Source organism: Chiroxiphia lanceolata, chromosome 3 (assembly GCF_009829145.1).
Source record: "Chiroxiphia lanceolata isolate bChiLan1 chromosome 3, bChiLan1.pri, whole genome shotgun sequence".
NCBI lineage: Eukaryota > Metazoa > Chordata > Aves > Passeriformes > Pipridae > Chiroxiphia > Chiroxiphia lanceolata.
In genome coordinates, this window is record NC_045639.1 from 49,141,457 (window position 1) to 49,167,090 (window position 25,634).

General features: G+C 39.7%; 1 protein-coding gene across 5 annotated transcripts in view; it reads right to left on the bottom strand.

Moving 5' to 3' along the window:
• SHPRH (SNF2 histone linker PHD RING helicase) overlaps positions 1-19,391 on the bottom strand; it is a 55,400-nt gene extending 36,009 nt beyond the window's left edge. The window contains exons 1-11 of one of the 5 annotated variants that reach the window (XM_032682910.1): positions 19,285-19,391; positions 16,290-16,959; positions 15,782-15,911; positions 14,313-14,414; positions 8,825-9,043; positions 8,425-8,503; positions 7,501-7,651; positions 5,639-5,744; positions 4,871-5,127; positions 2,854-3,549; positions 79-330 (exon numbers count right to left, since the gene is read on the bottom strand). In XM_032682910.1, coding sequence (XP_032538801.1) covers positions 79-330; positions 2,854-3,549; positions 4,871-5,127; positions 5,639-5,744; positions 7,501-7,651; positions 8,425-8,503; positions 8,825-9,043; positions 14,313-14,414; positions 15,782-15,911; positions 16,290-16,928 — 2,631 coding nt within the window. In that variant the 5' untranslated portion in view covers positions 16,929-16,959; positions 19,285-19,391. Of the gene's footprint in view, positions 1-78; positions 331-2,853; positions 3,550-4,870; positions 5,128-5,466; positions 5,526-5,638; positions 5,745-7,500; positions 7,652-8,424; positions 8,504-8,824; positions 9,044-9,419; positions 9,669-14,312; positions 14,415-15,781; positions 15,912-16,289; positions 16,960-19,284 lie in introns of those variants that run through there. The other 4 variants (XM_032682909.1, XM_032682911.1, XM_032682913.1 and 1 more) reach the window with 4 other exon arrangements.
• Positions 19,392-25,634: the final 6,243 nt, after the last annotated feature.

The following is a 25,634-nucleotide window of genomic DNA, read 5'->3' on the forward strand; positions in this document are numbered from 1 at the left end:
GAAATCTACTGTATTATTAACAATAAACTTCTCAAAACCTTTTCAAGTTAAATAAACACACGACCAGGACTGTCATACCTTTGCAGTAGTGCATTCAACCATTTGTGCTTCATCGAGGCAGATCCTCCACCACTCCACTGCTACTAAGGGGCTTGGGATGGCCATGTACCGCTTCTGGTTCCTGAAGCGGCGCCCGTCTTCGCTGTTGCTGTGGGGGATGTCCACATAGTTCAGTTCAGTGCGCAGGACATCATACGTGGTGATAACCACCTCCTGCTCTGCCAACATGTGTGGCTGCAAAAAGCCATGCTTCTTCACACCTTGATACACCTACGTAGATTTATATTCAATTGCACAATAGCAAAGAAGAAAACATCAGAGATACTTTAACAAAAATGCCAAAATATCAGTACAGTTTAGTATATGCATGCTTCTAGCAGTGTTGCTCATTAATATGAAACCATTCATAAAATCTGTACTCATACACTAGCATGGTGGGAAATACATCTAAGTAGCATAATAATAAATACAATACAGTCACTGATGCAAAATTTTTATGTATAATTATTTATAACATTGTAAAACACTTTTTTCTCCTTTGAAGAAGAGAGGACTTCGTTATTTTCTTCAACAGTTAGTTGTTGTAATTTGTTGTTATGTGTTTGAAGATTAAGTATTCTGTAATGCTGTATGGCACATCATTATGTAAGTTACGTGTCTAGTTTTCTTTTCTCCTTTACTGTAGATGCATTACCTTTCTTCCCATTGCCACAAAAATTTAATGGATGATTAGGCAAAGACAGAGATATGCATCAAAATATATAATAATTAGAAATGATACTCTGAGTAAAGTTTTATCTACAAAAGGATTTCTGTGGAGACTTAGAGATGAAAAGAATACCCTAGTAAGATACGATCCGTGTGCACCAACAGAATATTTTTATAAACCTTTCATACTGACATTTGTTCTCTTATCAGAAGTACTTTTCTTATCTCCCTCATAATTTTAAGCCAAAACCTTTCAGAAGCATACAAAAAATAACTGCTCTTTACCCCTTAATGATCAGCACATGACTTCACTGTTAATCATACCTTTTCTTCCAGTAATAATCTTTCTCTACATTTGTGCATAAGGCAATGGTGTTTCTGTCAATTGAAAGAAACACCTGCAGAGAAGTTCCTTCTTTTCAACCCCAGAGTGGAACAACAAAGCATGTGCAACCAGGTCATTATACATGAAAAAAAAGAGAGAGAAGGGAGGGTGGGAGGGGAAGAAAAAAGAAACAAACAAACCAAAAGGAGCATGCTCACTGAAGCAAACAAGAAGAAATAAATAGCTGTCAAAGTCTAATGATTTCTTCAAGTATTTATTAACAGATTTTCTGGAGGTTTATAACTTGGCCAAGGTTTGGTTGTTTTCACAGCAGCAGGAAAAGACAACCTGCCACAAAGCAAGACCTACCGATGAATTTTAATTTCTTGTTTATTACATAAACCCATTAGAATTTCCCACGGGTTGTAGGCAGTTAGAAGAGTAAAAAGCACACTTCACATGCAATGCAAAAGCTGTTAACATATTTAAAAAAAACAGTTTCCCATCTCCACATTTTTAAACACCTCCACTACCTTCATTTTACCTCTAGAGAAAATAACTCCCCAAATTTTCACTTTGAAGCAACACTGAAAAGAAGTCTTGCTTACAGTTGGCAGTTAAAGGAAAATGAAAACAATCACTTAGAATCTAAGGTGTCACACAGTTTCAAGTAGTGACAGTCAGTATTTAAACTATTTTACTGTTACCATGTAAATCTATTTCTGACAATTTTCATCCAAGCTGGTATAAAATTCGGACTGGGCCCTAGAAAAACCATGTGAGTTTTACACATTTATGCACTAAATCTAATAAGACTGATCACACATATGGCACTGGAGGCCTAGAATTCATTTATACAGTGGGCATCTATGCATAACAGCTAAAGGTACAAGATATATCCCTGAATACAAAGTTATATCAACCTACTACTACTGTTATTTTATTCAAAACACATGGGATCTATGGTTTTTAAAGCACTAGATCATTACAAGGGTTCTTGACTACTAAAAATATGAAGGACAAAACTTGACTACATTGGTAGTAAAAGACAATGGCTACCCTTGAATACTGTGATAACTATATATTAAAAAATCCTGTATAGCCTTATTTACTGTAAGTATAATAAGGTTTATTTTAGTGACAGGGCTATTAGAAATAAAGTAAAAGGATAATACATGGTCTCCAAATAAATATAGCAGATGTTACAGAGGCAATGCCCAAGTTGTAAGGGTGTTGTTTTCAGTAAACACCAAGACACAAGACTTCTTTCATAAAGCCCAAGAACCAGAAATGCAAAACTACGCTCTTTACCTACTGAAACATTTTTTAGCCAGAACAAAACGAGAAGCAACAGTCAGAGAGCTGCTTAGGTGCAAGTGTACAGTGAGACAACACTCAAAACACCTCCAGTCAGGCCTTTTCAAGTTCCTTGGTGATCTTTCAAACAGCCTTCCCTCTCAGAGATCACTCGTTGTTGCAACTGCTCAAAATTTGCTTCCATTTTCTATAGATACCTAGTCCACTGTATTAGCTCCCAGTGACCAACTACAAAGGAAAAAAGTTAAAAACTAATTGCAGACATTCTTTCTGGGACACCAATGAACCATGTGATGCCAAAGCACAGATCTACAGCAGGAAATGCAGAATTCTAACACAGAGGACAAAGAGACCTCTGAACTTCAAGTAACGCAGAATGTCTGACAGGAAGCCCTAAGCTTTGATAAAATAACTCTCCAGAACATGAAGCTATATAATCTTACCAGAACGCGAAGAGAAGATGATCTTACATGCCTATTGATCTCATCTACCCACTGATGACAAATAGAACTCGGAGAAATTATCAGAGTCGCTCCTGTGGGAACTGGTTTCATTGCCACAAGGCAATGGGGACAGTAGAAGGGCCTGCTCTTCAGGTTCTCCTCTTTGTAGTTTACACATTCTGCATGCTGCCATAAGTAGCATTTCAGGCACTGCACACGAGCTTTGTAGTCGGCCAATCCAAGCTCACCACAGATGCATTCAAAACGATATTCAGAGGTATTAAATGGAAATACAGAACTGGTATGTTGTACACTACTGTCACCATGTTCTTGGGAATGTGAGGACGGGACCTTTGGGATTTCCTGCTGGACATCAGCTGTAGTTTTAGAAACATCAAAATCAGGATGACTACTCATGTCACTGGAGACAAGGAGGCTGCCGTGCAAATCAGGAGATTTTGGGATGACAGTTTCCTGCTTAACATTATTTTCTTTTACAGAGTTCTCATGATCTGGTTCAGATTTCTTGTTATTTTTGCTAGGTGTACAATAATCATGTTCTTCCATGGCAATATCCACCCGTGAAGCAGTTTTACAGATGTGTTCAGATGTGATACCACTATTTTTTGATTCTTTGGTTTGAGTTTTAGCATCAGTCAGCTGCTTCTTCTGAGTATTTTCTGAAGTCTTTGCTACCTACAAAGTAAAATTAACCAAGAATGTCAGACTTTACATACAGAATTGTCCAGTGCTGTTTAATGTCTACCACTGCTATTTAATATTTCCATTAATGACATAGACAAAGGGATCTAGTGTACCCTCAGCAAACATGCAGATGACACCAAGCTGAGTAGTGGCACACCTGAAGGGCAGGATGCCATCTGGAGGGACCTGGACAAGTTCGAGAAGTGGGTCCATGGGAACCTCATGAAGGTTAACAAGATCAAGTGCAAGTTACTGTGCGTGGGTTGGGATAACCCCCAGTATCAGTACAGGTTGGGGGATGAACAGATCGAGAGCAGCCCGAGGTAGAAGGACTTGCAGGTGCTGGTGGATGAGAGGCTTGACATGAGCTGCCAACATGCACCCACAGCCCAGAAAGCCAAACGTATCCTGGGCTGAGTTAAAAGCACTCCACTCAGGTGAGACCTCACATAGAGTACTACATCCAGCTCTGGGAACCCCAACATAAGAAGGTCATAGACCTGTTGGAGCAAATCCAGAAAAGGGCCACCAAGATGATTAGAGGGATGGAGCACCTCTCCCAATGAAGAAAGGCTAAGAAAATTGGGATTGTTCAGCCTGAAGAAGAAAAGGCTACAGGGTGACCTAATTTCAACCTTCCAGTACATGAAGGGACTATTTACAGGAGTGTGTAGTGACAGGATAAGGGGGAATAGTTTTAATCTGAAAGACAGTAGGTTTAGATTAGATACTAGGAAGAAATTATTTACTGTGAGGGTGGCAAGACACTGGAACAGTTTCCACAGAGAAGTCCCTGAAAGTGTTCCAGGCCAGGTTGGATGAGGCTTTGGGCAACCTGGTCCAGTGGAAGGTGTCTCCATGGCAGGAGGGGTTGGAAAATAGATGATTTTTAAGGGCTCTTCCAACCCAAATTACCTTCTCATCTTTTTTTTTTTTTTTTTTTATAAAAACATATAAACACATCAGGACATAGATATTACAGTTTTGTATCAATTTCCAGTTTGAGGATTTGGTTAATGTTTATCAGTGTTTAAAAAACACCTTCACAGTAACAATGCAACTTCCAGTGCCACTATTTTACAAGATTTATGACAGATGTAGTTAATACTTTAACATCAAATTTGATCTGTGTATGACTTCTGCTTCTTTACTCATGAATGTCAAAGCAAATGCTGCCGTTTTCTTCATTTTTACCAGTAAGTTAGCATCACTGAACTAGTGCACACACACAACACAGCTCCAACTAGCATGCAATCAGTAGAAAAAAGATCTGTCTTTGCAACATTGATGTAACTGTGGCAGTACATTTTACCTGCTCTTTGGTTCTTTCTCGCTTCTTCTGTTCCTTGTAATTCTTTCCCAGCTTGAAAGACCCAGCCAGACCATGTCCTTTGACTTGCTCTACTACATGTTCTGCAATTAGTTTTTCTAGAGTTCTTTTGAGAAGCCGTCTATTTCTCTGTGTGTCATACCTATAAATAGCACTGATGTACTTAAATATTGCAACGATGGATGCTCCTTTCTTCACATTCATTTCTTTTACAGCTGTTAATATCATCACTCGTAAGCCTGTATGTAGAATCAAAGCAAAACAACTTACAGTTCAGATAAAATGAAAGTTACCTCAGAGAATGCATATTAAGGGAACTCTAAACATAGTGTTCATCTAAAAAAATGCTAAACAAAGACAGACAGCAGTTTTGACAATGCTCGACTTGAGGCAGCTCTGCAAATTGCTATTTTGCAGTGAATCCAAGGCAATATTTGACAGTAATAGAAATAAGTCACTCCATTTTCTTACTGAGGCGTAAAAAAGATAGTGTATTTCAGTTAAATGCATAAACTCTTTTACAAAGACCTTTAGTTATATGGAGCTCTGTAGCTCAGAGTTCTGAGTTGCTAACTTACTTTTAACTGTGAATCACTTGTTTGTAGCATGCAATCTCACATGACAGCGCCCAGCAAAAGAATCATTTCATTCTGAAGAAGTGAAGAGTAACCTTGAGCTCATAGTCAGTGGCCAATATAAGACTTAATGCCAAAAGTAAAATGTATTTTAAAAGTCATCAGAAATACTTACTGGGATATTGTATTTTTTCCTTCAATTTAGGCTCCATTTCCTTTGGTTTTTTCTTTTTATTTCCTTCTAAAGGTTGAGGTGGAACAAAGAAGTTCACAAGCTTACCCTAAAGCAGAGAACATTAAATAGTTATTAGCTCACATCTCTTCACAGTCACTCTGACCTTCGTTAATGTTTTCACATTTGAAAATAAGCATGAGCTGCTACAGATATATGTTCTGATCTCACCAATTTGCTTAGATAGCTCATTTTTAATGTACAGAATGACACCTCATTCATCAGTTTCTTGGCAAATGGTGTTCAGCACCTACAGTGAGAACAGAAAGAGCAGCCCTGCAAGCCTTTTGGGGTCCTTCACTGCTTCGGAATTAAGTTGCATTAATCTATAGCTGTTAAGTGATCTAGGTTACTGATGAGGGAGGAAAATATATATTTAATATATAGTAAGAAACAAAAAAAGAGGTAAACAATACAGAGGAAAAGCCCTAGTTAGTTGTACAAAAAGTATGTTTTTCTTTTTAGAGTTGTCCTCCTCAATTTTACTCTATTATGAGTGATGCAGGAATAGTGAGTCAATCCAAGGGAATGTATACTCAAAAACTGGCATATAAAGAAGAATCTCAAAGCGGGGAAAAAACACAATGCCAATATTTCTATTACTGTTTTATAGCTATATCCATTGACACTTCACTCTGCCCTGTCTAATTAGTTGCTCTGTAGGATTCTTAAAAAGTAACTGCAATGAAATTCCAGATACTGTTTGAACCCTACAGAGAGTTGAAATAATTGGAGTAACTCTATCATTGGCTTACACAACCCAGGAGTCATCCAAAAAGTCTCTAGTGGAATAAAGCACTTCTGGTTTTACTTTTGTTTGGGGTTTTTTTAGGACATCATACAAAGACATTTTATATTTGAAGACAAGAAAAATACAAATGACGAGAGGCCTTCTGGATTAATGGAATACTAACTTTCAACCACAGGCAATGTCATATAATTTTGCTTTTAAAGGTCCCAAAATATTAGCTAAGATGTCTGTCCCAACTACTTGTATCATGAAACAGTTCCACTAACTCCAGCTTTCCAAAAGTTATGGTTTTTAGTTACTGCTGTCAGTAGATGTCCACATGCATTAGTGCTTATACTCCCCTCTTCACACTCCTCAGTGCTGACTCTCTTATACATTTAAGAATTATCTTATTCTCTCAGAGAATTGAGTATTTTTAACTGATAAAATTACAAGCAGAAAGGAGATCTTTATGAATAGATGTAAAATGAAACAGGCTGCCATGAATTCAAAGGTATGGAACCCATGAAGTGGTAAGAGTTTACTTAAGAATAACAGTTCTTTTCCTTCAGAAAGAATTTTTGGTTTCAGTGAGTGTGCTAAGTTTTTACAGTATGAGTGATGAGGAAAGTGAAAAGATGGAAAACTGTTGCTAAATAAGCCCATTTATTATACGAAATAGAGGGAGAGCAGAAATCTTTATTTACTGAGTGCAAATTGTCCCTATTTTAGCATAGAACATATGTCTAATGGATGTTTGATACTCATCAATACAAAGAAGTGAAGGAGAGAATGACATCCAACATAGTAAACTAACATATTTATAGACTCCTGAAGCCTGTGTAAACTATATAAGCAGTGCAGTTGCCTGACAACACCCTTGAACAATGGCAAACTATCAACTGCTTCTCATGCAAACTATTCCACCATTTATGCCACCAAAAAAATTGTCCTTGCAATACAGTTTTAAATACAGAGTTCTACAAACCAGAAAGCACTAAACTCAAGAGAAGTGTATTTGCATTAATTCTGAAAAGCACTTTTTTCATAATAACTTTCATCCTAGTTTCCTTACCTCAGGTAATGTCAGATCATCTTGTTTAATATCTGGTCCAGTATGATTCAGAATAAGAGCCAACACTTCTACTGTTTTTCCAAGACCCATCTCATCTGCCAAAATACCTCCAGGCCACTGGGGTCCAGCAGTTGGGTATTCACGGATAATACTAAAATTCAAGTGCATTCCCAAATGAAAGTCAATAACTACAGAATGGTGTGACAGAAGCACATGTTCAGGAACATGCAGCACAGCTTTAGCAAGGCAAAGTTTGTAGGGTGGGGCATTATCTTTGTTTAGTTTACATGAGATTAAGAAATGTTAAAAAGCTTTTTGGATGTATAAACCTGAAAAAGACAAATATGTATGCCAAAATTTTTAGAATTGTTTTACCTCCTAACAGGCCTTGCCCTGCTAACCTTGGCATATCATAATATTAGTCTCAAAAAATTGAAATATTTTTATATTCACATATCACAGATCTGACAGTTATATAGGGGAAAAACAGAATGCAAACTAGCAATCAAAAGGTTATATTCTAACCAGATTAACAAGAAAAAAGAAACAGATTTAGTAATGCAATACCCGGTTTTAATAAAAAGCATTATACTGCCCCCTTCCTTTAGACTTTAAACACAGTGGATAAGAAGGTCAAAGTCTCCAATGCCCTAATGTTAACATTAAACCACAAATTTATTGCAATTTAAAAAAAAAAAAAAAGAATTACGTCTTCAACTTGAGATTTACATATTTACCTGTGCACTATATATTCCAATTTGTCCTTTTTTTTCAAAATAAAGATATCACTGTTCTAATTCTTTAGTTGCTAACTGAAACACAAGATATTGATTATCTTATATCCTTCAGGATAAAGTTACCAATGAGGTTTTCACAAAGTACAACCCTGAGGTGTCCTCAGAAAGAGTAACTATAAAAACATACCAGCCAGTGAATGGATTATAGTAGATTTTTACTCCATCCAGAGTGATCACCTCTCGCCATAAGAAGTGCAGTGCATTTTCTACAAAGAAAGTGTTCATGTTACTATTGTGAGGTTTCTCTATAAACAGCACACTGTTTAGAATTGTTCAGCCTTATTGTGACATTTAGAGACAAAAAGCTGAAGTCTACCTCCACAGAGCTTCATGACCAACAAGGTACATCAACTGTTGTTCAGCAAGACCTAGCTTATCATTTAGTGTACTAAACAAACAACAGCTTGTATGGAAATAGTAAAGAAATAATTAACAAAACTTCTAATCAAACAGCAAGAAAACATTACTGCTGACAATACAATTACACTTTCCTCAATTATGCACGTTTTCCAGATCCATATACTTGCCACTGCTTGGAGCGTTTGTGTGGTTCTCTCGGTGAAGCATCCAATTCACAGCCTCACTTTGGTATGGCCTCAGAATGGGAATTAATGCAGGATGCTGCACGTCCTTTCTAAGTAACTGGATATCCTGCTGATGGGTGTGTCTTACAAAGTCATAAAGCTCTTCAATATTTTGTCGCTCTAGTTCCATGTCGGATTCTTCCTCATCTTCCTCCAGCTCATCTGCATACACCAAATAATTCAAGATGCTCATTATCAATCAAATTGGGACAACATTCCAGTAAATTTTGCTGCAACATATTTAGTTAACGGATGAAAGCAAGCAAAGCAAAATGTCATTTAAACATATGCCATGACTGCACCTAACTCAGCTAGCAGCAGTAGTAAACAATGAGCACTGCTTTACAGATTAATAACTGAAATAAAGTAAAACTATGTAAAATAATAACAACAGTAATAATAGTAAGAGCAATGAAAAAGAGAGGGATTAACAAAACCCAAGAAACACAAGTGATGCACAATACAATTGCTCGCTACCCACTGACTGATGCCCAGCCCATCCCCAAGTAGTGACTGGTGGTTCCCAGCCAACTCTCACCAGTTTATAAACTGAGTATGATGTTCTATGGTATGGAATATCCCTTCGGCCAGTTCAGGTCAGCTGTCCTGGCCAAGCTCCCTCCTGGCGTCTTTTGCATCTCCTCACTGGAAGAGCAAGGACTGAAACTGCGGAAAAAGTCCTTGACCTGGGGTAACCATTACTCAGCAACAAGTAACACATAATTGTGTTACAAACATTATTCTCACACTGAACCCAAACACATAGCACTGTACCAGCTACTAGGAGCAAAACTAACTCTATCTCAGCTGAAACCAGGACAGCTGAAAGTTAATTGCAGTGTGCTGTGGCGATCACAGATGTATACATAATCAGAAAAGCTCTTTCTTTAGAATTTAGGTATAGAATAACCAGATCTTATTTATTTGGTAAAGACCTTCCACTAAACATTTTCAACTAGTACGGAATCACAAATATCTCACATTTCACATTTAAATATTAATATGGGTCAATGACCTTACAGAAAGGAGAAAACCATAGTGAGTTGTCAAGCATTTGTCATTAATTTTTTATGAAATAAAGTCTTTCTTTATAAAATAACACATTTTAAAAAGCAATACAGGAGATTCTCTTCAGAGAGCTTTCATGTTAAACTTAAGTTATCCATCTGGATAAGAAAATTGTAGCAGTAGGACAACACTTAATTCTCACTACTTGCATCATTGTAAAAATTCAGACAAGGCATACTTCGGAAATTAAAAATCCACTTCAAGAGAAGTATGCACCCTTTAGGACAGAAGGCCTACCCTTCTTTTCTACCCTCTAGGAAAGAAGACTTTGTGCTTATGTATTTGGATATATGGGCATACAAAGAACTTAAGCACTGCAGAACAAAAATTCATGAAAAATTCAAAGGTCAGCATTCTAGGAAACTGACATAAAGTGAGAGAACAAAAGACTTAGAGGACAAGTTTTAACAGTGTTTTAGTTCTCAAATTAAAAACACTGGTACCAAAAAATTACAGAAAGATACTAACCCTAGCTAGCACTGGAGACAAAGTCACCTTGCAAAATTTTTCTAAAAAAAAAAAAAAAAATTGGAAGCAAGTCAGAGCCATCATTTCCAGCATAAAGTGACCTTAAAGTGACCTTAAAAACCCTAATAAAACAGCTAATGACAGGTACAATTAAATGAAATTATAATTCCTATGTCTTGGGCTAGCAAAGAAGAGAGGTACCTGGCACAAACAGTAGAGAACTTAATCTTAAAATAACGTTTGGGAGCTGCTAATAGACTCTTTCATGAAAAAAAAAAGCACTCTTTCATTCAAATGGATGGTGAAGGTGAAGAACAAAATGGTGTGCCTAAGTATGGCAGCCATCAGTGCTTTCCCCTAATCCTTTGAAATCAAAGAAACAATTCCAGTGCTTCACAAGGGAAAAGAGAATTCTGAAAGACATTGAGTTTATATATAGTCATGAAAACTATATACATATAAGACTTGCAGTGTAAACCAGGCAATCAGAGTACACATGCGGGGTTATTAATATTATGGCCAAATGAAAAGCACCAAGCAAAGCACTCAGCTTTATATATTAAAGAAACCATTCAAAGGCATCCTCTAACACACATCCCTCACTTTAGGAAAATAGCAGAAAATTAGAATGATTGCAAAGTATAACTTCAATCAATGAATTCAATCTACAATGACACCTATCATTATACTTGCTAAAATCACAGTTCTCAAATCTCACAGTTTTAAGCATAATAAATTGATTTCTATATAAACTAAGTCAATCCAGAATTTTACAGGGGAGTAAAGACTACAATATACTTTAGAGCAATTTTTTTTTCATACAATTGGGTATTTTTTTGTCCACACCTTTCTTGTTTTGTTCATTATTTCAAAGACTTTTTTTCCCTGATTAAATGGTTCTATGTACCACAGTGATTTTTTAAAGGATGCTAGGGAAGTTTACCCTTCTCTCAGTTACTTATTTAACAGTGAATATATAACTATGCTTTCAATCATTTCAAAATGTAATTCAAAGACACAGGTTTCATCTTAGTCTTTTTTATATTGAGAAACAGATGTATTGTACTATCTAAAAATTCAGTTTCTCTGACACTTTTCAAGTACTCTACTTAATTCCTTCAATGACTGAATTACAGTTCTGCTATTGCACCTGAAGAAGGATTTTTCCATTTCCAGATGGCTGTACCTGCATCAATGAAAACGTAATCTTTTTCCCCATTATTCCAGATTAATGGAAAACTTGTTGCTTTGCATTTGGTAGTAAATAACACATACAAATACCAAAACCATCTTTATACAAAGAATTTATTCTTCTTAAGAAAATTGAAGGCAAATGTTATGTAATATGACATTGCCAGCTACTATAGCTCCATGACACTGTAAACACTGGGAAAACAAAACCCAAACCATTTACCATTCACTAGAACAAACAGCAATTAAACAGTCATTTTAGTCTCCCTTTTTTTTATTTTAATTATAAAGACTATGGGTTTTTTCATATTAAGAAAGCAGTTTGCTGGATCTTTAAATAATTTATGTCTCTGTGTTCACTGAAGCTACAAGCAGCATGCAATATTATATGGCAGATATGGGATACAAGCTATTATAAAAACAGCTATTTATTAAAGCAAACAAAATAAATCTCTGCAAACAATTTCCTCAAAAAAGTAGTTAACTCTACTAATTAATTCTGCTAACTCATGAAGCTTCTCCATATTCTGCACAGTGACTGAACCATCTAGGGAAGGTGTCCTGCTGGATGCATTGTTCATGAACAAAGAAGGGCTGGCAGGTGATGTGATGACTGGAGGCCGTCTTGGGCATGGCGATCATGAAATGATAGTTTTTGGTTCTTGGAGAAGTAAGGAGGGGTGCCATCAGAACTGCTACCTTGGACTTCAAGAGGGCAGACTTTGGCCTGTTTAGGAGTGTGGTTAACGGAGTCCCTCAGGAGGCAGTCCTGAAAGGCAAAGGGGCTGGACATTCTTAAAGAATGAAATCTTAAGGTACAGGAGCAGGCTGTCCCCCTGTGCCAAAAGATAAGGTAGCAGGGAAGACCAGCCTGGCTGCACAGGGAGCTTTGGCTGGAACTCAGGGAAAAAAGAGAGGTTATGACTCTTGGAACAAGCGGCTCACAACTCCAGAGGACTACAAGGATATGGTGAGGTTACTGCATTCAATTTTGGGTCCCTCACTACAAGAAAGATACAGAGATGCTGGAGCATGTCCACAGCAGGGTAATAAAGGTGGTGAAGAGTCTGGAGCACAAGTCTTATGAGAAGCAACTGAGTTAGCTGGGATTGTTTAGCCTGGAGAAAAGGCAGACAAGGGGGGGGCCACAGTATTCTCTACAATTACCTGAAAGGACAGTGTAGTGAGGTAGGGGTCAGCCTGTTCTCCCAAGTAACTGAACAAGAGGAAGTAGCTTCAAGTTGCACCAGGGGAGGGTTAGATGGGATATCAGGAAAAATTTCTTCACCAAAAGGGTTGTCAAGCTTTGGAACAGGCTGCGCAGGGAAATGGTTTAGTAACTATCCCTAGAAGTATTTAAAAGATGTGTAAATGAGGCACTTAGGGACATGGTTTAGTGATGGACTTGGCCGTGCTGGGTTATAGGTTGGACTCAATGATCTTAAAGTTCTTTTCCAACCTAAGTGATTCAATGATTTTATGATTCCACATTAAATATTTTGTCGCCCTTTTTTTTTTTTTAGATTCCTTACTGCATCTATGCTATGCTTGCCATAACTTGAGATGGAATGCCTACCACAAAATCTCAAAACCATCTCTAGAAGGATATTAATGGAATGAGTACATAGAGGAAAACAAATATATAAAAATAAAATGCAGGGATTCAGAGGTCATGTCTCTTATTTGTGTAAAACCTTGTGCACAACTCCATCAACACAAGAATTTGCTTATCAGTGGGAAGAACAAGAAACCTCATCTTGGAATGTTGCTGCATGGAGTTCACTTTAGATGGATACTGACAAGTGTTCAAATACATAAGTACAAGCAATTAAAAAAAAAATCAACTATTTCTGTTAAACAGGTGGATTTTAAACATGATTAAGTTGCTAGAAGTGCTTAAAAGGAATACATTCATCAGCATACAATCAAGGCTATATTATTTTATGCTACATCAATAAGGAGGTGCTTAAAAACTGTTAGAAAATGAAACTAGTTTCACAGTGTGTGAAGACCTGGGGTCTTCCCACACAAATATTGTTCATTTGTGTGACACACTTTTTCTGAATTCAGAGCACAGTATAATGCACACTGTGGACTTACACAGTGGTTTAACGATCCTGTTTTGTTCTCCAATACTTCCAGGATAACTGTTTACCTTTGATTTGGTTTGACTAGCACTGAACACTAAGGTGATACATTATACTGAGCTCTACACCTACCTACTCAACTACAACCCAAGTTGCAACAATTAGCAAAGAGGTCATAATTTTTTTCTTCTGCATTGCTCTATATTTATCTATTGAATTTTTACTGAAGCTATACTGCCTAATCTGCTTGCAAGCTTCTGGTTGTTGTTCATCTCTGTTATGCTGAATAATATATTTAAACTTTGCTGATAGCATTTCATCAATCGCTCTTTTTCCTCAAAGCATACATTAAGCTGCACATGCCTTTGTAGGCCTTGACTGGTGATTACCAATCATTTATTTCTACTCTCCACAACAGCTATTTTACTTAGCCATTTAAACAGCATTCATTGGCATAAAATCAAGACTCTATTGTTATTTTATGCTACACCAAAACGTACATGGTGAAAAATGGTCAGAACATTTACCATTTGGCAACACAGCTGCTTCATGAACCTGAGCTGGTTACATGGCTTCTGAAAAGTTAAGACATAGCAACTAGCAACCCAATCACTCACATCCACATTCTTGCTTCAGTAACTTTGAGGCGCACGTCTTCCCTTCCAGCAAATGCCTCTTCACTTGTAAGCACTGAACCACGTAGTCCATAAAAATATATCCTTTAGAGTAGTGAAGACAGATGCCTCAGATTCCAGGAGAAAATTATTCTGGATCTCAGAATAAGTCACTGGTCATTTTCTTTACAAACAATCTCTTTCCCCAACTCTTCCTCAATGAGAAGATACGCAGAGAAGAAAAATGTGCTTTCTGCTATAGCATTACTTTATTTCAGCATTCTATCATATGCCTTAGTCATCTCAAGTCTGTGAATTCTCTGGCAAATATTCTGCTTCTAATGCATGTATGATGACGTATTTCTCCTAATACATTTAAAACCATTACTATTTATTTCTATACCTTAAACTATTTATACTTCAGACTTCTTGGATCTGCTTTATTGTGTTTTTAAACTTGACATGTCTGCATCAGTCAGATTACTTCAGTTTTTGGAAGGATGACTTCTTATGTGCAATATCTTCCCTTCCCCACATACTTAGCTATACTGGCCCATCCCTTGGTACACCTCAAGTCTCTTCTTACAGTTCCACGTTTGTTCTTCGCAGCAAGTAAGGATGTTCAGATTTTATTCTGTTAGCATTCACTTTAAGCTTCTCTTTAGCAAGTTGCCTAATTTTTTACACAATTCTGCCTTTTCAAATTAAGTACAATTGTATGTGGGTGCTAGGCTTCTCTTGCTCTGCAAGAACCCTCAAACTCAGAATACTACAGTCACTGTTATTGAATCAGTCTTCAGCTCAAATTTTGAATCAATACTACACTCAGGAACAAGACTGGTTTTTTTCACAAGTTTCCTAAGCCATCATTTATCACTCTATAAATCTGTATTACTACTGACTATATTCTGGCAAACATATCTTCAATTCCAAAATGACAACAAGGCTCGAAGTTGCAAATCTTTAGCGGTATATTTTCAGAACTGTCATAAAGCTGCATTTTGTAGTGGTTTACATTATAACTGCTATACAATATAAACCACACAGAAATCTATTCCAGAGTTTTGTGATAGGCACCAACCTGGGAACAAAATTTTTCCAAATTTAATTCCTGGTTCGTTTAAATAGTTCCGGTGTAACTCAGAGAAGCTACTTTAGATCTGTTCAATCAACCCACAAGAATCAGTGAAAACTGTATTTACTCCCAAAAAGGTAAGGACTCAAACATCTCTGTGTTTCAGTGCCTTATCTGTACAGAAGAAATATTATCACCTCTAATTTCAGCATACGCTAATTAGCATACGATTAATGGTCAGATAATAATATTGACATACCTAATAACATTACCTTGAACGTAAAAGTCAGTCTAGATGGCAGGAATAATTACCATTTCTCCTTACATTTAAAACTACCACACAAGACACACTTTAATAACAAAAACTGCTTGTCAACAATCAACTTTATTGCATTACCTGGAATTAAAAAACTGTAGAACTTTTCCATGAGTTTTTGAATCAGCTGATTGGCTTTTTTGGGCCTTCCACCTCCATCACTGAGAAACTCTGGTTTACTTAGCCCAGCTTCAAGAAGGTAAATTCCAACCTGTGAAAGGGTTATACAGTTAATAATTTAATTAGCTGTTAAAATTACAAGAATATTATAAACAGAAGAACATGAAAATATCAACAGTGCTTTGAAAATCAGCAAGTATAGACAGATATAATAAATCTACTAAAAATACCATATAGAGGAATTGTAACTAAAAGCTTCTGCGATTCCTTTGGGTAATGCATTGCTAATAGTGAAAAAGTAAAAAGTCATTTTCAGAAAAAAACACACTGAAAACATTACAAAAGCATGTAGAAACTATACACTTTCATCACATTATAAAATATATGGTAGCTGCCAGACTTTGTTGTTCAGAGGTTTCTATTTTACATTTCAAACAGAAAAACTTTCAAAATGTGTACAAATGCATACCTTTAAAGTCTGAGCCTCTCCAGGTCTTTGATAAAGTCCAATTATCTTTTTCTTTTGCAACCATCTCAAGCCTTCCAATATTTCACCACTTAAAGTTGGTTCCACCAAAATACGTTGTTCATAAGCACCCAGGTATTCTTTAGTTTCATTACTATACTCTTCTTCACTTCTTTCATGAACACAGACCTGCAGCTGATCGTCAGAGTCTCCTCTCATTAAAGTAAAGCTCCTTTCATGGAATTCGTCAGCTAGAATTTGCTCAGAAGGAAGATGTAGAGCAAATTCTCCCAACAAAACCTTCCAGGACCCATCTGCACGGTATGGCAAGACTATAATATTTAGCTGTACAGACACAGGAGTCAAGATGGAATAAGAGTCTTCTTCATCATTAACTGTCAAAAACTTAACAGATTTTGAGCCACTGCCTTCTTTTTGTACAAGATCTTCATCAGTGCTATCATCATTTATAACAATGAAGGATGCAGAAGTGCTTGGAACTGGAACATGGTCCTCATTAGTCACTTCATCATCTAATGTTACTATCTCATTTCTCCGGTCTTCATGCATGTTCCAGCAGAGCTTTTTCTTCTTCTCCTCATCTACTTTCGATGGAGGTGCACGTTTTCGTCGACTACTCATTTTGTTGTTTTCTCAACAGTACTTTCAGTCCCTGCAAGATGAAGTAAATCAGTCAGCAACAAGCATTATAAAATCAAATGCCCACACTAAAATTTTACCATGCAACAGTAGCTAAACTTGCAAAATGTTCAGACACAAACATATGCAGTAAAAACTCTAATTGTTCAAAAGTATTAGTTTTACAGAGCCTCTCCTATTCCTGTGCCATCACACAAAACTGGACAGGAAGCACTGCCTTGTGCTAGATCTTACAATTTTGCCAGACAGCAACAGACAGAGATCAACAAGAATGCTTCATTTCACAGCTGTTGATCAGACTCTGTGGGACAGATATAAACCAAGAAGCAGAGGAATCCTCAAAGACGGGGGTGGAGTGAGACAGCAAAAGAAACTCCACAAACAAAAGTGCAGGAAGTACAGGAGATTTTGAGGTGGGTGTGGGGAAAACACACAAAAAATTCCTCTTTCCTTTCAAAGCCTACATAGGCATGAAATTTTAAGCAAACTTGACACAGGGCTAGTCTGAAGCTGCCATTACATAAAATATGGTTTAGAGCCTAAGGTATCAAGCTCTATCCTTCGAAGTCTCCAGTGACCTTCCTACTAGTATTCAATACTTTATTTTCCCAGAAAACTGTGCATCCTGGACCTGAATACACAGACTGTTTACAGAAGAGCCTTTAGTTATTCTACTGCATTTCAGTGGGACCAATCATCAAACTAAATGGATAGTCTTATTGATTTTGACTAACTGCAAAGTCAAGTCAAGACACACATCTAAATTCTTGACTAAACCTGGGCATAGAACAGACTTTGTGGATAAAATATCAGAAAATAAAGTACACATGCTAAACAATACATAGGAGGAAGCAGATTATGGAATATTAGACCCATCTGAGAAACTAATAACTACATACTCAAAACTACATGCTCATAATTAAATATTAGAATAAGTAGTAACTTTCTTTTTAAAAAGAGACTTTTTATAAGGAGCCTGAACCCAATAGATCTATGACCTCATTTTATACTCTGTCAGTAAAGACGGGAAAATATTTAGATATCCGTGTCAATTCAGCTTCTGCATACAACTTATAAAGGAATGTAGGAAGATGAGAGGAAAGTATTCCAAGCTACTAAATCCAGCACGTCACATCCTAATGTTAAAGGCATTTATGCTGGAATAGGACAGACTTCTTATAACTCTGAATAATTTTAGAAGGGTCTTGAGGAAAAAAAAAACAACAAAAACCAAAACAATAAAGAAACACTATTTGATGATTTATGAAAGCCGAAGGAAACATCCTGGAATACAGAAATCTTGCCTATTTGAATTTCAAACACAGAATCACAGAATCAATTAGGTTGGAAAAGACGTCAGAGATCACTGAGTCCAACCTATGACCGAGCACCACCATGTCAAGTAGACCTAAGTGGCACTAAGTGCCACGTCCAGACTTTCCTTAAACACCTCCAGGGACGGTGACTCCACCACCTCCCTGGGCAGTCCATTCCAGTGTCTAATCACCCTTTCTGTGAAGAAATGCTTCCTAATGTTCAATCTAAACCTCCCCTGGCACAGCTTGAGGCCATGTCCTCTCGTCCTGTCGCTGGCTGCCTGGGAGAAGAGGCCGATTCCCACCTTGCCACAACATTCTTTCAGGTAGTTATAGACAACAGAATTGAGGGAAGGTGAGTTTTTCAAAGTAATGCCCATGCACACGAAGCGATGCTGACATTAATCGGAGCCAACCCTGACGGGAGCAACCACCGCACTTCACCCAGAGGCAGAGGGATCCCCACGGCATACCGGAATGCACGTGGACGCCAGCCTGGGCACCGCACTCTGACGAGCAAAGCGGGAGAACCGCTCTGTGTGAGTGAGAGGCGTTTAAAACTCCCGCGACCTGGAGACGACCGTGCCCACACCCCGCAGCAGCAGCAGCCCTGCACAGTGGGGCCTGTGAGGCGACCTGGGGCTGAACACGGCACCGAGCGCCCCAGAACACCGGGCCAGGGGCCTCCCCCCCCGCGCCACACCGCCGGAACGCGGGCACAGCTCGTTGTCTCGAGCGAGGAAAGTGACTTGAAGGCTGGGAAGGCGAGGCCAGCGGGATGAGACACTCCGCGACAGCCCCTGCAGGGGTCCACGCGGCCGCGGTGACCCGGCCCCGCCGCACCCCCGGTCACCGCGCAGTTGGCCCGCGGCACCCACTGCTCCCCGCACAGGCGACTCGCCCAGGCCCCGGGCCGCCCAGCCCCGCCGCCCGCGGCACGGCCGCTCACCCCCCGGGTGGTGATCCCTCGGAGCCGCGAGGGTGAGGGGCGAGGAGAGTGGGGCTCGGAGCCCCGGACGTACCTAAGCGGTGACGCTGCGGCCCCGGCGGCCGTGGCTGCTCCCGGCTCGGGCGGGCCCCCCCGCACAGCGGCGGCGGCGGCGGGGGGGCGGTGCGAGGGGGACGGTGCGGGGGTCGCGACCCTTCGGCCCCGGGCGGTGCCCGACGGAGCCCCCGGCGGGGAGCGGAGGGCGGGGTCAATGGGGAGGGGGCGGGCACGAGAGTGCGCGCGCACCCGCGCTGGCCCGGCCGGCAGCCAATGGGTTCCGGGAACAGTGACATTTGCTCCGCCCACCCCGCCCGCCGGCGGAAAAAAGCAACAGGAAGGGTGGAGAGTAGCGCAGGCGCAGTGGGTGCACCCCGTGAGGGGGCGGGGAAAACGCCTTTGCCCTCAGTGGGGCGGGGCCGGGCGGGCACGGGTTGTGACATCACGGGCGGTGGGCGGGTGCGGTGCGGGGAGGTGGATCCTCAGGGAGGAGTGGAGGTGAGAAACCGTGTGTGATCCAAGTAGTGCACGGGAAGTTTCTCTTGAACGTGAGGAAGAACTGTACTGTGCGGATGACCGAACGCTGGAACAGGTTGCCGAAAGAGACTGTGGAGTCTCCCTCACTGGAGGTACTTAAGAACCATCTGGAAGCAATCCTGTGCCGTCCGGTCTGGGATGACCCTGTTTGAGCAGGGGAATTGGACCAGATGACCCACTGTGGTCCCTTCTGACCTCACCCATTCTGTGATTCTATGGGTGAAACGCTTGGGAGGAGAGAGGACACCCTAAGGGCTGTTAAGACTGTGTGAGAAGAGCAATGTAAAGAATGAGTTTCTGGGCTGTCAGCGCTGCGGAAAGGCAAAATCAGGTCAACCAATTTTTAATGATAAATACCACTTCAGTAAAACCTGTGGAAATATTTGATCCTCTCGTGAAGCAGTTGAAGGACTGCCAAGCCAGTGGTTTGGAATTCCCTTAGGAGGCTTTCTGTCTCCCTCCTAAAAGAAGATCTTGATAAAAGACCCTAAGTTTTTATTTTGTTTTTTTTAAATGGAGTTCTTTTATTTCTGGATGTGCCTTTTGGGATTTAGCTATTATGGAATCAGAATCGATAGGTAGGAAAAGACCTCAGAGATCATTCAGTCCAACCTATGACAGAACACCACCATGTCAAGTAGACCATGGCACTAAGTGCCGCATCCAGTCTTTCCTTAAACACCTCCAGGACAGTTACTGTCCTGGAGCAGTCCATTCCAGTGTCTAATGAGCCCTTTTGTGAAGAAATTTTTCCTAGTGTTCAACCTGAACCTCCCTTGGCACAGCTTGAGACTGTGTTCTCTCATCCTGTTCCTAGTTGCCTGCCAGAAGAAGCCCCCCCACACCTGGCTACAACCTCGTTTCAGGTAGTTGTAGAGTGATAAGGTCACCCCTGAGCCTCCTCCTCTCCAGGCTAAACAAGACCATCTTCCTCAGTTGCTCCTCATACGACTTATGCTCCAGTCCCCTCAGCAGCTTTGTTGCCTTTCTCTACCCTTGCTCCAGCACTTCCATGTCCCTCCTGAAGTGAAGGGCCCAGAACTAGACACAGTACTCGTGGGGTGGCCTCACCAGTGCCAAGTACAGGGGGAGATCACTTCCCTGATCCTACTGGCCACATTATTTCTCATACAGGCCAGGATGCCTATTGATTCAATCCATAAGATAGTGAGCAGCTGAAGTTATGTACTTCTCTAGGAAGTGATGAAGCAACCTTCTTTCACTCCCTCCTGGTATGCAGCCATGTGCCTGGGTAGGTAGCTCCATCTAAAGGCAGGACACCTAGGTTTATGTTGTGAGATGTGAACATCAAATCTTCTCATCCTGAACTTGATGACAGGAGTCGGAACAGGCAGAGGACAGCAACTGCCATCATGGCTACTGAGGTGAAGGGTCATGAAAGTGCCATGCTGTCAGTCCCCCTACATGGGACCTCAAAGGTATGACTCCTCATGCAAGTGTCCTGCACCTGCTGTTGGTGATCTGATGCTGTGAGAAAGTCCCACAAGTGACTGCTGCTCACCCTCCTCCACTTAATGAAGTCTGGACTCAACCAACAATGGGAAACGAGAGAAAATCATACACTTCTAGAATCCTTATAGAAATAGCAGACAACAATTCATGATTCAGTGACCTCCGTTCGCAGCCTTATTCACAAGGCTCTTCAAAGGGCTGTGAATCTCTTAATATATTAGCCCTTGTCCTTTAGTTAGCTTTTCTATTTCTATGATGTGCATGCCTTCTATTAAAGATTTTCTCTCCCAGGTTGGGATTTTTGTTTCTTTGGTAGTAATGGTGGCTTTTAGAGACTTTTAATGTAGAGCACTTGTGAAACTGAACTTTTCTCATCTGTATGTCATAAAAACTGGTAAGCAAGAAATGAACCTTTCTGCTTTCAGAAGAGGGGGAAGACACACTGGCATCAAGAGAGTTCCTGTTCTGCATGATGGTATATGTATAAGCCTCTCTTTTTCTCTCACCCCCATTCAGTACAAAGTATTTTTCTTAGTTCTCAGAATAAACAACCTTGTCACAATCCTCCCACCAAGGGAAGGAGGAGATAACAACTTCAAACAGGGTAGCAGTCGAGAGCTGGCAGTTCCCAGGTAGCTGTTGTCTTGGCACTGCTCAAACCTCTCCGACCTTAAAGTTGAGAATTCGCTTCCCAGATCTCCCTGCCCACTGATCAGGTCAAGAGTTGGTATCTCTTATTACTTTTCAACACAGGAAGAGGAGGAAAGTGACTCAGATTTGAAAATACCCTTGGCTAGTGGTCCAGTGAAACAACACTAGAGGTCCTTTAATAAGTAACACTTTTATTTGAAAGAAAATTCACATTTGTTAATTGAATGATAAAGGCACATGGGTAGCAAAAGACTATATTGGTAAACCTTGCAATATCATATGAGAAAGAGAATGGTGGAAGAAAAAGAGATAGAGAGAAAAGAAAAAGAGGGGAGGAGAAAGAAAAATCACTGGTGACAGATCCAGTATTGGACCAGTCAACATGACTCTTTGGTGTGTAAGGAGCGTTCATCCTGAAGCTCTTGGTATACTCTGACAGAGTAGGAGACACACATCTTACCAGAGGTGTCCCTACTTGCAGGAGGAGAGAGTAGCAAGTCCATTGATTTGTCTTTAAGGTAGTTGTATTCTCAGCCATGTAGGATTTCAAATGCCAGTTTATACTTTTGGAAGAAATGGATGGTGAGACTGTACTACCGTCATAAATAGAGGTGGGGGGCACCAATTTATATGTAAATGAGGGATCTCTAGAGTAACGAAGAGAAGGATTACAAAGACTGTGGGTCTAGTGAAGGGGCAGAACAGAAAAATGCCCATTTCTATCCAGTAGTTAATGACTAAGGATCGTAGTGATTAGTACCTAGTAATTTCCCTCCTGTTCTGAAGAACTTCAATGCAGGAAAGAAGATAATTGCCATTTAATCTAACAAAATAAAAAGGAACAGTATAAAGAAAACAGAATATTATATAAAATGAGACCATGTGATTTTTTTGACCACACTTGAGAACATAGCCTCCCTTGCCTATGGATAAAAATTCCCCTGTGTTCTCAGTGGCGACTCTTAAATCCCAGAAAAAGTAATCAAATAACATCAGGAGACATGTTACTTAGCAAAGGGTTTCTTTTTTTGAGGGAGGATGGAGAAAACAGCATGTTAGTAATTTTGATATTTTAGGGTCCTTTCCACCAATATTTTAGTTGCAAAGGCAAGTAGAAGTTTTCTAAAGAAAGTAAAAATTGCATTTGTCTCCAGATCAGTTCTGGCAGAAAATGTGAATGCTTATAGTAAGCGAATAAAACTGAGGGCAGACAGGCTACATTCCCTGCACTACAATGATTGTACGTTATGCTGAAGAGCTAACTGTGCCATACTTTGAGCTCTATTGATAAAAATCACCATATGATGGAAATGGAAAGATGGACACCAGTGGAGCCATAATATCGTTCCAGTCTATTCCAGATTAATAAAATTGTAATCAGTATTCTGTGCCCTGGTAGGAAATTATTTCTGTAAGTTCAGCTCTGTCCAACTTCCGTAGTATTTGGTGTTTTAATATAGCTATCGTAGTGAAACTTTGGAAGTGTTATCATAAAATTGCTACCATCCACAGTGCATAATAATGCTTTGGGCAAAAGAGTAGAGGATTTAAATATTTTTTGGAGAGCTCAAGAGTATTATTGTGTGCCAGAAGCGATCAGGTAAGCCAGTAAACTAACTCTCTAGCATGCAAATAATACCATGAAGCCACAGGATGGTGAGCCTCCCTTTGTTCTTCAAGTCTTCAGCTCTGTTTCTTCAAAATGGAGAAGTTCAACACACCACTTGTGCCCTTCTGCCTCTTATCACAGCATCTCCTGGGGAAATCTATCTGCTCCCCACAGAATAACACTCTTCAGGCCATCTGTCTCGGCTCATGTGTATGCACAGTTCTTGTACACCCTTGTCCATCTGCTGCTCAGCTGAGCTACATGCTGGTTTTCTGAAAACCAGGTGATACACCTGACCTCAGGACTGACAGTAGCAGCTGATCAGTCACTGGTGGGAGTTAAGCCCATCTCCCATTTTCCAAGAGAAAAGGACAGTTAAAAAGACTATCTAAATATAGAGCAGAAAAAAAAAATAACCATGTCATTGCATCTAGGACATTATCTAGAGTTACTATGCAGGATTTGGAATCCAGTTCTTGGAGTTATTTAAATATATACCTAAATAAGGTGTTTTCATCACTTTAATATTCCTTTTATAAGCAAAATGGCATAAAGGAAAAGTTTGCAGTTCCTGAGAAAAAACAAGCCCTCTAATAAAACTGGAATTAAGTAAATAAAATGGTTATAATAAAATCAGTAAAAGCATTTGGAAATTTAGGCTCAAAGTATAAATGTTGCTAACATAATACATGGCACACTGGTTTGGAGGAGAGCTGGAGGATGCTCACAATAAAGAGATATTTCAGACATTGTCTATGAGAGATATATTTCTTGTCAGTGAAAAATCTTGGTTTTCACACTCTGGCAAGAAAAGATTTGAATTCATACCTGACTCTAATATAAAAATTAAGGAAATCAAAACTTCTTGCAAAATTCTTATCTGTGTTCTGTACTATGGATAAAAAGGGAAATAAAATTTAACTTGAAACAAAATTGTGCAGTCTTCTGGAACAATTTTATTTTGACCACTTTCCCCATAAAGAAGTGAGAAGTAGTCTTAATATTTTCTGTCAAAGAAAATATGAACTTCACCAGGGATGTCATTTCTTTGATTCAAAATTAGAAATACATAAAGATCTGCAGTACTCAAGCCACACAGCAATGTATTTTTTAACACAGACGATAATCTGCCTCCACAGATGTTTTCTTCAAGTTTAACAAAGTTCAATGTTAAAATTAGTTTATGAAGATTGATGTAGCTTCGTGGCAGAAGGTTAATAATCATTCTCTTTATAGGGTGTTATATTTAATTATCTGTCCAAAATTCACCTTCGAGCCCACTTAGATTATTACCTGACTCAGAAAAAGCAGCAGGTTTCACAGGAGGTAGGCTGTGTAGTCCACACTGCTCAGCATTTGCTCCGGTTCTGGGCTACAGGAACGGGCAGTGCTGAATCATGGACTGCACAGGGCATAAAACATCCGAGGAGATACCACAAAGCTGTCAGCAAATTGCGGAGTGCTTCAGCGGAGTTACACCTTATCTGGATGTTGTTAGGGCCAGGCAGCATTTCTGATAGAGGACATTTCTATCCGCAGTATATGAGAGATACTATGTGACACTATGCCAGGAGGGAATTACAGCGAGGCAGTTCTCAGCTGAGCAGCAGAGCTGGCTGCTTTCTGCTACTGGTGGGATCTGGTCCCTTATAACTATTCTCTGAAAGGTGCAGTAAATCTGGAACAGAAGAGGCCCAAGTGTGGTAGTACAAGGGTGATGCTGCTGTTCACGGAGAAATGTCACTGTGGCTCCCTGTAACAAGGCTGAAGTGGAGACGTGCCTGAATCATCCCAGAGCTGACATTATACTTTGGCCTGGGGCATTAACTCATTAAGGCAGCAACCTTAACTGATGAGAGAGAATATTTTCTCTGGATATGTCATTGTATTTCCAATATTATGTACATGCAGGCTTATTAATCAAACTATGTTTGTGCATGTCTTTGGCCTAAAATTTAGAAATGCAATGAGCAATGAACAATGAGAAGTTAGTCTGGGATTCCAAATGCATGTTTTGTTTCGTTTTATTGCGTGGTACTACAGCAAGCCCAGCCTAGTGGGGGCTGCTGGAGTGCCCCGTGTAAATGAGCAACTCTGGTTCATGGTTTATAACTAGC